The sequence below is a fragment of the Aphelocoma coerulescens genome, chromosome 2 (assembly GCF_041296385.1).
Source record: "Aphelocoma coerulescens isolate FSJ_1873_10779 chromosome 2, UR_Acoe_1.0, whole genome shotgun sequence".
In the NCBI taxonomy this organism is placed as follows: Eukaryota; Metazoa; Chordata; class Aves; order Passeriformes; family Corvidae; genus Aphelocoma; species Aphelocoma coerulescens.
In genome coordinates this window covers 149234013-149246072 of record NC_091015.1, presented here as the reverse complement: position 1 = coordinate 149246072, position 12060 = coordinate 149234013, and the positions used below count along the sequence as shown (strand labels likewise).

The 12060-nt window shown below is 36.9% G+C and overlaps 1 protein-coding gene across 11 annotated transcripts in view; it reads right to left on the bottom strand.

Annotated features, from left to right (window-relative positions):
* Positions 1-12060, bottom strand: part of OXR1 (oxidation resistance 1) — a 275796-nt gene that overhangs the window by 43279 nt on the left and 220457 nt on the right. For all 11 annotated transcript variants that reach the window (XM_069005341.1, XM_069005350.1, XM_069005340.1 and 8 more), the window contains 2 exons: positions 10331-10477; positions 1842-2026 (listed from right to left, as the gene is read on the bottom strand). In XM_069005341.1, the coding sequence (XP_068861442.1) occupies positions 1842-2026; positions 10331-10477 (332 nt within the window). The remainder of the gene's footprint in view (positions 1-1841; positions 2027-10330; positions 10478-12060) is intronic.

Below are 12060 nucleotides of genomic sequence, written 5' to 3'. Positions count from 1 at the left end.
TTCATATCAACAGTCTGAATACAGAAAGTAAGACTGCTTTTTCAAGTTTAAGCAGGTTTGACAGCTAGCAAAATTTGGAGAGACGAAGAAGGTTAACTATAACAGCAGAATATGCAGGGAAAAAGCAGTGAGAAAACATGATTTAAGTGTCAAATACCTGAAGACACATGGGTTTTGTCAGATCTAGCTGAAGCTGTTAGGACTTCTGTTTACAGACTTAAAATTTTGATTTTTGTTTTCCCCCAAATTTACAAATATGCCTCATATTTAGCTAAGGCACAAAAGTTGCAGGGACTGAAGAAAATGCTAGTAACAAGTGTTCCATCTACTAGTTTATAAAGCTGACAAGAAAGATAAATCAAATTGGACATACAGGCCTCTGAATGCAGAGTGCGACTTTTTATTAGCAGACTTCTTCATTCCATATGCATTCATATTATAAAAAAAAAGAAAATGCATGTGCTACAGGAGCACAAAAACCAACAGCATGGAAGATAAATTTGCCATTATTAAGTCATTAACAAACTAAACATTATAGAAAAATACTTGTTTTGCAACTGCACTATTATGATTCAAGCAAGTAAGTTAAAAAGAGTCATCTAATTCCTTCCACTGTATAAACTGAAGTAAGGAACCATGAGCAACTTTTTAAAACTCAGTCTGGAAAATAAAACTTCCAGAAAGCAATCATGCTGAAGGCATCATCACTCTACATCAAAAACCCCAGAAGTACTACTGTAGCAACATATACTTCAGTTGCCCTTTCAACAGACACATGTGAACAGGCAGCAAACAAGACCACAGCAAGATACCAGGTCACTCCCAGGTTTATGACAAAACTGAGCTTAAAAATAGTATGAGGCAAGTTAATACTTCTGAGTGCCCAGATAGTTATAATTATCAAGAAATATGTACTTAGGGTACTACCTATATGAAATGTAAGAGGGTATTTTAAGAGTTATTGAGCATCTTAAAAAATGCAACTATTTTAAGTATGGTATACAGTAAGTAAACAGCTTTACACTCTCTTGGTTAAAGAAGCCCACTTCCCTGCAGCTAGACAGTCAAGGCAGTCTGCAAATTTTTGTGCTTTATGGGCTGTGATAGGTAAAGGTGGCATGATTTTTTTTATCCTTTTTGGTTTTCAAGAGAATTTATCTTTTTCTGACAACAGTATAAAAAACAGGCAACAGAGAGAACAGAACAAAGATTGCTCAGAATGCTCTTTAAAGTTGATTTTAAATGCCTGCTGCACAAAACACCAGTGAATAGAGCTCACCAATCCAAATTCATTCTTTATTCCAAAAAAGGCTGTATCTACAGGTGAATATACAGTCCCTCCCCTAGCCAAAAAGGAAAAAAAAATTGACTTGTAGTCCTATGAAAATATATACAAATCTTAAATTAGTCTAAATCATCTGTTAGAACAAGTTTGAGAAGCAAGTGAAAAATGCTAAACAATAAAAATTTACACCTAAGACTGTCAAAGCTTCACTTTCTTATTGTGTATGCCAGTCAAATTATTGAAGTACCAAACACATCTGTTCCCATAGTAGGGAAGTGGCAGAGGAAATGGTGTGCTACCTCTTCCTAGACACTGATCTTTATAAGAGACTATTGGAGGAAATTAGAATCCATGTATACGGAAGACAATTTGTCCTGTATCATATATAGGGTGTGAGAACTGAAGCAAGCTTTTTATAGGATTTTTCCAAGCCAATCTTTGATATCCTTTCCTAACAAAGAAAGAAGGAAAATGCTGGTTTGCTGATTTTGTGTTTTCAACAATATGGCTACAGTTCAAATTTACTCAAAGCTTTATAAATACTGTTATGTCTTACATGCTTAATGACTCCTTAATTTTGCTGTCCACAATTTCCTTGTACAGAGCAGCTGACATCACTTCTTCCATTGGACACATGATGCCATATTCTTCACAGCCATTCTCTTGGACCAGAGGATCCATTTTATGAGGATCAAACATTATATTATTTGGCGTCACTAGCAGCACACCATTGACCGTACCCTAAAATGAGAGGAAAAAGAAGTGGTAATTTTTCCTCCTTCAAATTCCAGCTTATTCAGTTTTCAGTAGGAAAAAGGTGTTTTCCATTTTATTTTAAATAAAGCAACTTTTAATTTATATTTAAGCAACCTGTTATGTTACTATGTCACTGCTAAACACAAGAAACTGTAACGTTTTCTGGGTAAGTAAATTAATACCACCTGCTTTCCCAAAAGGAAACAGCTTTATACCTCACAACTAATCAATAACTGGGTTTAGCAAAGTAAGAGAAACCCTTACACATTGAAGGATACACTCAACAGTTCCTTTGAGGTAAGGAGACATCCCTCCCAGATAACCACAGGGCTTAACTGGTAGGTTTGAAAGCAATTTTGGTCTAAAACTTGACTCTTAACTCTTCTCTCTCACTTTCTACTATTTAATTAAAGAGACCTTCAAAAACTGTCATTTATCCTAATTTTCTTTACACAGAAGTAACAGAGAGGCTGTATCAAGTCCTTATAACTTAATGGACGTGTTGACTGATTGGACAAATACATTTACAGAATGAAACTAGAATAAAAAATACTTAAGATTTTTAAAGATGAAACTTTGGATGGTTTTAATCACAATGATACTGCTGCAGTACATGAATACAAATACAGTTTAAACTTTGACTACAAAAAACTTTGAGGTTGATATTCATACTATGAATTGTAGGGTTCTTATACAATACAGCTGTAAAAACAAAGTTAAGTTACAATATGATGAAATTTTTTTAAACAAAAAACTTAGAACCATAAGCAAACATACAACAATTGCCTGCTACAAAAATTCCTTTAACTGTTGGGACAGTAGTGATCAAGCTAAAATTATGAACTGGAAAAAATCTAGCTTTAAGTAGAATGACAGGAATACTTCAGTTACAGATCTTGGCTCCTTAAAGACTTTAAAAATCCAGACAGACATTTAAAGCTTTTGTGCAAGAACCAGAAAAGGGTCACTTCATGTGCTGTTGAAGGAATTAAATACTTATCTTACTGATAAAACATTCACAACTATTATAAACAGTGTGTATTGTTTTCAGTTTCATTTCAAGAAGAGATTAGCACAGCACAAAACACAGCTACAGTTCTTCCAAACTAAAGAAATTTGTTCCCAGGTGATGGTTGATGACCTTCACAGTAGGAAAACAAAGATGCCAAGTAGTAAACAGAAAAGTGCAAGATAAAAAAACCCAAACCAAAAAAACCCCCTCGTATTAAGGTCTACAACAATGACCAATGCTATCTCTACTATGGAAAAATTAAAACAGCTCAAGCATCTGTACTTGAGTCTCTTAGTTGTTCAGTGCTTAGTCAGATTTTATATATATCTTTTAGAGTGCAACACATATGTTGAAGACTTTGAAGTCAGCAGAACACATTTACATAACTCTAAGGTGTTTAAAGTACTGAAAAAAGACTGTCACTAGCATTTCTTTCCCAGCACAGTATTGTGGAAATAGACTTTCGAGGTGCAAAAAGTACCTCCAAGAGGACAACTGTCAAGAGAAGTCTACATTTTGTTATCTACTGTAGTCTAGAAAACAAATTTAATGTGGCTGCAGAAGTCAATGAGCCTACTCAGAGGAATAACTGCTTTTCTCTCTAAACATATATAACTTCTATAAATTCAGTGCATAATTAAAACAAAAAAGCAGCAGCTTTTCTACATCTGAGCTCTTTCATTAATGGTCATGAAAATGGTATTTTATTAATACTCTCTAGATCTGACTCAGAAAACGTCATAGTCTTGATGGCAGTCAGATTAGATGATCATTGTAGGTCCCTTCCAACGAAAATATTCTATTCTTTCACTGCCCATATACTGCACGTGGATCTTCAGAACAGTCAGGCTGAAGAGAAAATGGTAAGGCTGTATGACTGCTCTATCTGAAGGATTTAAGTGTTCAACACAGCTTCCAAAATTATGTATTACTCAGCAGAAAAAAAACAGTAATGGAGTTCATTAGAGACTTCTTCATTTCCAGAGTAATACTGCCTTCATTTGTTCGCTATTTCATGAACCTTCCTTGATAAATTAAGTACACAAAAAGTGCTAAAGCTTTTGACACAATAAAGAGATGATATTTTTCTGTCAAGGGGTGTGCTGTCCCAACTGACATATCATTTGTGTCAACAAGCTCCAGTGCTTTACAACTTGCTTTCAAGACCACAGACAAGACTCCTTCAGCTGACAGTACAGGCCAAAATTGATTAAAGGAAAAAAGCTTCCTATGTTTGACATTGCTTATCTGAAGACTAGAGTCACATCATCAGAATAACATGTATGAAGAACCACTTGCACATCAACCACTCATTTCAGTTGTCTTGCTTCAGACTCAAGTTTTAGCAGTTCAGAAAATACCAACTTACTCCTCCCAAACCTCAGAGGCCAAGCTTGTTAGTATCTTAAGAAAACACCACCATATCAAGGACAAAAGTCTGTGTGTGTGCAAGGCTACTCACTACATAAGAAAAGCAAGTTTAAGAGACTTTCTATTGTAAATGGAAAGTTCCTAGAGAAGGCTAACAATGATCTATGCAATGGCAAAGAATCCCAAACCTGTACATTGATATGGCCTTAGCACATATGGAACATCCTAAAGCCTACCTCTGGAGCCTCAAAGACACAGCTAGAAATAATAAAGGCTTTTATCTCTGCCTTAAAAGAAACCCTCAACACCAACAGGTAGACATTCAACATGAAAATGAATTGGAAAGTGTATTTCCATGTAAAATTTACTACAGCAACAGAAATTGAGAACTAAACTCTCAGAACAATCAGTCTTTTATCTGTATTTGACCAAGTAGCTGATCAAACACTTCACTTGCAATTGCTATAAGGAACTGAAAGATTATAGAGGTATCTTGAAAACAATGGATTTATAGCACGTCAACAAGAGATGACCTATTTTATTCTTATCTATTTGAAAAACATAATGCAATACTTCTGCCTCAGAAGTTACTAGACATGGTCCACTGTTACTACCTGAACACTTCAGGATACTTTTCTAGAGAAGAACTGTTGCTCCAAATTAATATAAATTAAATTCTTAATTATATTAATTAATACACTAATTACCATTAGCATTTCTGTCATTTTTCATTATTATCTCCAAGGACCACTGAATGTTAACCCAGATAGCTAAGTAATGCCCAGGTAAGAGCCAGATAAAGAAACATTTTGTTTGGCTGCAAATTTTAATTACTCTTTTTCAGACAAGCCGATGTTTCTAACACTTTCTCTTACAATTTCCATGATTCTTACAAAACAAATACCTTCTGTCTTCACTATCTTCTAATTTGTTTGCAGAAGCAAAAGTTTACTTTAAACTTATTACTCAATAGATGTTGTTTCTAGCACAGACAGAAACCAAGTGCTATTGATTCTGTGAGGAAAAAAGGATAACATCAGAACAAAACATATGAGTAGGAGCATACAGCCCTTTAGCCAGCTGGTTAAGAGCTGCTCATTACATTATGCTGATCTTCCTTGAGCAATGGAAACTGCCACAGCTCCAGCCTTTGAGAGCTAATACTACAGCTTTGCCTTAAGTCAAGATAAAAATTGCATCTAGTCTTTAAAGGAAAGACCTGATACTTCATTTCCTTGTTGGCTTGTCATTATGGATCAGACAGATTTCTGTGTTATTATTCCTCTAGAACTACTGTCTCAGAATACACAATGATGGACTCCGGAGCACTTTAGTACCATGGACTCATTTAAGGTTCCAAAACAACTTTTCTGGTTACTCATACACATATGTGCACTATGGCAGCAGAGTCACAGTTGTCCCATAAAATACCCCAGAATGGGTAACAACAGTGACACCAGAAAAAACCCTATAGCATCTCTGTATCAATAATGTTGCTGGCAGGACCAGGGCAGTGATTGTCACTCTGTACTCAGCACTGGTGAGGCCACATGTAAAGCCCTGTGTTCAGTTCTGGGTCCCTCAGTTCAGGAAGGACATCGAAGTGCTGGAGCAAGTCCATAAAAGGCCAACTGAACTGGTGAACAGTCTATGAGCAGCAGCAGAGGGAGCTGGGCTTGTTCAGCCTGGAGAAGAGGAAGCTCAGGGGGGACCTGATTACTCTCTACAACTACCTGAGAAGAGGTTGTAGCCAGGTGGGCATTGGCTTCTTCTCCCAGGTGATCAGGGACAGGACAAGAGGAAAGGGCCTTAAGGTGAACCAGAGGAGGTTTAGGCTGGGCATCAGGCAGAATTTCTTCACAGAAAGGATTGTTAAGCATTGGAATGGGCTGCCCAGGGAGGTGGTAGAGTCACCATCCCTGGAGTTGTTCAAGAAATGACTGGACATGGCACTTCGTGACATGGTCTAATTGGTAAGCTGGTGATAGAGGAAAGGTTGAACTTGATCTTAAAGGTGTTTTCTAACCTAAATGAGTCTGTAATGCTGTTCTTGGTAAGTTACTACCAACAAACTAATCTCCCCTGCTATCTTACAAGCACCAAAGATGACTGAGAGCCTAGTCTGCTCCCCATATATAATCTCCTTGGTTCCTCGTTTTTGGAGCAGGTAGAAAGTTCCAAAGCTCTCTCTCTGACCTGCTTGAGCTACTGAAAATATTTTCAGTGTGAATATATTCTTCAAAGTGAAGAATATCATGGGGGCTTACTTATGAAAAACAAATTAATGCCCTTGTCTACCAATATTAAGACAAGAAGATGAACCCAGCTTCTCCTTTGTGTGCTGTCATGTTGGGTCTTAAGCCCAGACCCCTTTAATATAAATCAAATACTCACTTAAAATTTTAGAAACAGCTCTTTGACTTTCTTGTAGCTATTTTGAAAATTTGAATTTGTATAAAATAATTGCTTGCACTAACAATGTTGTTAGAGAGAGAGATCAGAGCACAAGCTCAAGTTAAAACACTGGACAATAGCATGCACACTATCAACGTGACTCCAGCATACTGACATTTGCTCTAATCACTTAATTTTTTAATCCTAAGGAAAAAATAATTTAAAAAAAAATGAACGCCTATAAACAGCTCAATTGTTTATACAGAACCTTGGGAAAGAGTTTTTTAGGACATCCTCCACAAAAGAACCAGTGACTTGTTTCTCTTGGACCCCACTTACTAACAAGTTGTTGAGAGAAAAAATGCTAAAAATACTCTCTATGAAGCAGAGATACAAATTAGACTCTGCCGGTAGCTACTAAGTAGTTCAACATGATACTGTCATAGGAAGTTCTGGTTCTGGAAAAAATAGCACTTGTAGAAGTCAAGTTTCCTGTACGTAATAGATTCTAAAGACATGAAGTAAAATTCTGTTCAGGTGAAGTTCAGATTTGAGATCCTCAAAGAGAGATGCTATGACACTATTACTGAAAACCATGTGGACAGTCTAGGTTATTAAAAAAAATAGACCCCTTGATTCTTAAAGTTGGTCCAGAAAATATTAATCCAGATAAGTAAAAACATACATATTGAAAGCAGATTAAACTGCACATGCAGATATTCAGTTCTGAATCAGTTTTGTCTTCTTACCATTAAAATTCCTTAGACTTCACAAAATGGAAGCTCTAACACCCATGCAATACCTGAGACGGAAATCTGAACAATATAAATGAACATTATAAAGAAACATTATAAATGGAGGTTTAGAGCCAACCTATCACATTGGTGAGTCCACACATTAAGATTAAGCAGTTCAGTAAAACACTTCTAAGAAAGTTTGAAAGGACTCCTAACAAGAAGTTTTCAAAGATAAGTTCTCTAAATAATTCCATTACATTCTTGAACACACAAGGTTGAATAAAAACTGGAACCGATGATTTATGAAGCTTTTATCATGAAAGTAACATTTATTTTATTCTTTTTTTCTTGTATAAGTTTTGAACCTTGTCAGTGTCCTCCTTTTCACTTAACGTAAATGTGTGCTTTCTGTGCTCTTATTTCCAGGTCAATGGCTTGGCTTTTTTTAAGCCTTAGTATTACTAATTTTCCTTTAGCTACTACATTTCAAAACATTTAAATAACTTAGCAAAAAAAACAAATTTCAAACCTCCCTTACTAGTTTCAGTTACAATCAAGCAGACTTTTTAAAGTACTTTATTTTTGCCTCAAGGAACAGTGCAAAGAATGAAAAAACCCCAGAGCAGCACACTTTTGTAGAGAAGAAGCCAACAGCGCAGCTGTAAGACAGGGCATACCTACATATGCAGTAAGCAGTGAGTAAAGGCGTGAGTGCAGCACACTAGGTACACTGGCTTATTGTCTGTACAGAACTTGGCATATTCACATGACCTCGTCTCTTACTGTGCTCAACACCTTGCCTCTATCAGCAGCCATAACCATTTAACAGGGAGCAACTGCAATGAACAGAGCAAGCATTCCAAGGTTCCAGTCACTGCTCCTCAGACAATTCTTCTGTGCTTGTCCAGGAAGTCACAGTTGAGACTAAACCCAACTCCAACCACATACAGAATAAACAGTCTTAAAAAGTGAGAAATAAAACCATCTTACCTTAAGGAAAGCCCTTTTGCATAGACACACTGAAAAACAGGCTTTCACTAGATTTCAGTTTACAAGCAGCAGTCACAGTGATGACAGACTTCACAGCTGAAGCCCTAAAGAATGGTTAACTATGAGCTTCAAAAAAATCACTTCCAGAGTAGGAAGCAGAGGATGAATCTTTTAAGCTTTCTCCAGAAAATTTTTAAAGTTTATCATCCTGCATCATCACAAAATGTATCAAGGAGAGGCAAGACAACATTCAAGAGGACATTCCTACCATATGTGGCACAAAGACTAAATTACATGCTAAACTTAGAAGATCTGGCACTCAAATCTGAGCAAGTCAGTATTCATTTTTCTCCCACCCACCTCCCCAAGTAGGGAGAGATACTGCAATAGGTTATACAACTCTTTAGAAACAGAATTCACCCTGAAGCTCTTAGAAAATAGGCTGTAATGCTGCCAAGTTAAAGACAGATGCTGCTGTTAATACTCCCTGTAATATTCCGAGGGGAAATTACAGCACATAAATAATATGCTGTAAGTGTTAACCCCAGATTTTTTCCAGTACCTCCAAGTTCTAACAAAGGCTCACAGGTCTCAATTCCTCTGCATAACAGCACTTAAAACTGGTAAGTAAGGAGGTGCCTAGGATCAGCCTAAAAAAGTCAGCTACAGACAGAATGTAATGAGTGAAGAAAATTAACTGCAAAGTAGAACACAGTAACAAACAAAGCTGTTGCAGTACTTGCCTCACCAACTTCTAACACAGCCTTTGTCAATACACATGTATTGTCAAAAGGCTCCAAGCTTGGACACGCATGGACCTGCAATCCTTTCCCTGTCAGTCAAAAAAAATTGCAGTTTTAGGAGATTCTTATTAATCCGTTTATCATTAGTGTACTTTATCTGCAAACCTATTACTGAACAAAAGGGTTAGGGTTTAGGGTTAGGGTTTAGGGTTCACTTCAGACAAAGGAGGAAGTATTACAAGTACTTTGAATTTTGTTGCATTCATTCAGCTTGAGCAAAGGCATTTTTCATAGATTAAGTGTCTAACAGTAATTTTTCTGTGAGGTAGGGGAGTGATACATTTTGATTTTTTCCGAAGTGTTCTGAGGTAAAGTGTTTTAACATTAACTCAGTCCCTAGAAGTCTGTTCAAGACTTGTGCACCTATGAGCTGAACAGAGGTTAATTAAGTGCCACTAACTTGGAGCATTTTGTGTAATTATGCTACTGAGAGAACTGTAGCAGCTTCAGAGGAAAAAAACAAAATCAAGGTTTCTACCATACCATACCAAACCAAATGGAGAACAATACACAACTTGTTTGCAGAACCAGAGGTTTATTCTGCTTGCCCTGTTCTGCTTTAAAAAGAAAAAATAAAAAAGGAAGCAAAGCTACACAACATATTTCCTAGTATAGTTTAAGGCATGTTTTTCTCCACTGTAAGTAAAGAAAATTACTTATGAGAGATACTAATATACAGAACAAACAGACCTCATGCCCTCAACATACAAGAATTATGTAACAGCCTGGCATTGGGGAAGTTTGTCACTTATCAACTGCTTGCATCATGTCCTGAACAAGTGGCCTGGAGAATCCAAAGGAAACAGTGTGTAAAAAAAAAGTGTATTTATACAGACTTTAGTGTATTTATACAGACTACAGATTTATATGCGAGTTGATTCATCTAGTCATCCCTGACTGAAGTCTACTAGATGTTTATACTTTAAACATGCTCTTTTATTACATCCTATACAGTAACAGTAAAACATGAATGTTTCAGTACCTTGCCATTAGTGATGTATTTGCAATTAATTTTTAGAAATTTCTCTGTAAATGCCTCCTCCTCTTCGGAGGTGGATGATACCACTCTTGAAGGACGAACACATGCTGGTGAAACAGCAGACTCCTTCTGTTGGACTCCATCTGAATCCTGAAAGGAAATATAAACAAAGAAGAACTTAGCAACTTGCCTTTTTCAATATTCATTTCTGGAGATTTTCTGCCGTGCAATTTGACCATTCAGGTCACTGACAGGCAGATTATAAAAGAACTGCCCCAATAGGGACCCTCAAGGATTTGAAACTGACCACTACCACAACAAACAGTGTTCAAGGCCAGGCTGGATAGGAGTCTGAGTAACCTGGTCTAGTAGAAGGTGTCTCTGCCTATGGCAGAGGGGGTGGAACTGGATGATCTTTAGGGTTCCAACCCAAGCTATTCTATGATTCTATAAAAGATTTTTAAAAATTACATACACAAATGCTGAATAAGTTTGAACACAATGATCCTGGCAATTTTCTGGCCCATGTTCTACTCTATCCATTCAGTTCACATTTTTCCAGTATTTTAACAAGGCTGCTTTGGGACAGTGTTAAGGGCATGGCTCTAGTCACGGTAAGAAACATGCATTGCTCTTCCCTCATCTGCTGAGCCTGTCATCTCATCACAGAAAGAAATCAGTTTTGTCAGGTATGACATAGCCTTGGTAAATTCTCTCTGGCTGTTTCCAACCACCTTTGTCATTCACATGCCTGAATTTAACTTTCAGAGGATTTCCTTCATGACCTCCCTGGGAAGATAATAGAAAGAGTAATCTACCTCACTGTCTATCAGTATATCCAACTAAGTAGTGAACATGGAACCCCTACCAGGGGACAGGACAGACAGCTAAAAAAATTTGTCTTTAAATTAAACATAAACAAACAGTAGACAGACTCCACCAAAGCCTATTTTACAGGCAAAGAAACCCTGCTTTGGAGCTTTACCCACACCTAGAGACTTCCATTTCATACATAACTGCTATTTTTAGTTACTAATAAAATATTACTACTCTTAAAAAACATGAATGCCCATGTTCCCTTTGGTTTTCTGTTTTCCTGTTCATTTTCATTCAGTAGTACAGATTGCAGATAAATGTCTTTAATCATATCCAGGAACATTACGCACAATTGTTTTCAGTTCATCATCTCTCTGGCACTACTTTAGCCTTTGCCTGCATCTTTCAACTTTCATTACAGATCAACCAAAAAACCATAACAATATACAGAACACTGAACTGAATTTTGCTGAAAAAGCTAATTAAGGTATAATTAGGAAACAAACCTCCTGAAAATTATTCTCCTTCTACATATGCCTTCCTACTGAAAACTACATGGTCACCCTTGTGACACAGCAAGTGGCTCTGGAAGTGCTCAGCTGATATCCAAGCCCACTGTGAATAAGCCAGCTACTTCTCATCACATTGCCACATGACACAATCTCAGATCCCAGTGTGGCCTGGGAAAGGGAGGGGTGGGAGGGATGCACCACCACAATGGTAGGCTTTCCAATTGAATGATGATGCCCTTGCCATTACATACTATTTTGAAGTGGAATTTAAGCTTTATAGGATCCTCTCAAATATGCGCCTAAGACTGCTGAATGAAGAAATCTTTCAAAAACCCAGCAGCATCAGAAAAGCTTCAAAATCTAAGATATAGTTCTTACATACACACTGACAGCAACAAAATTATT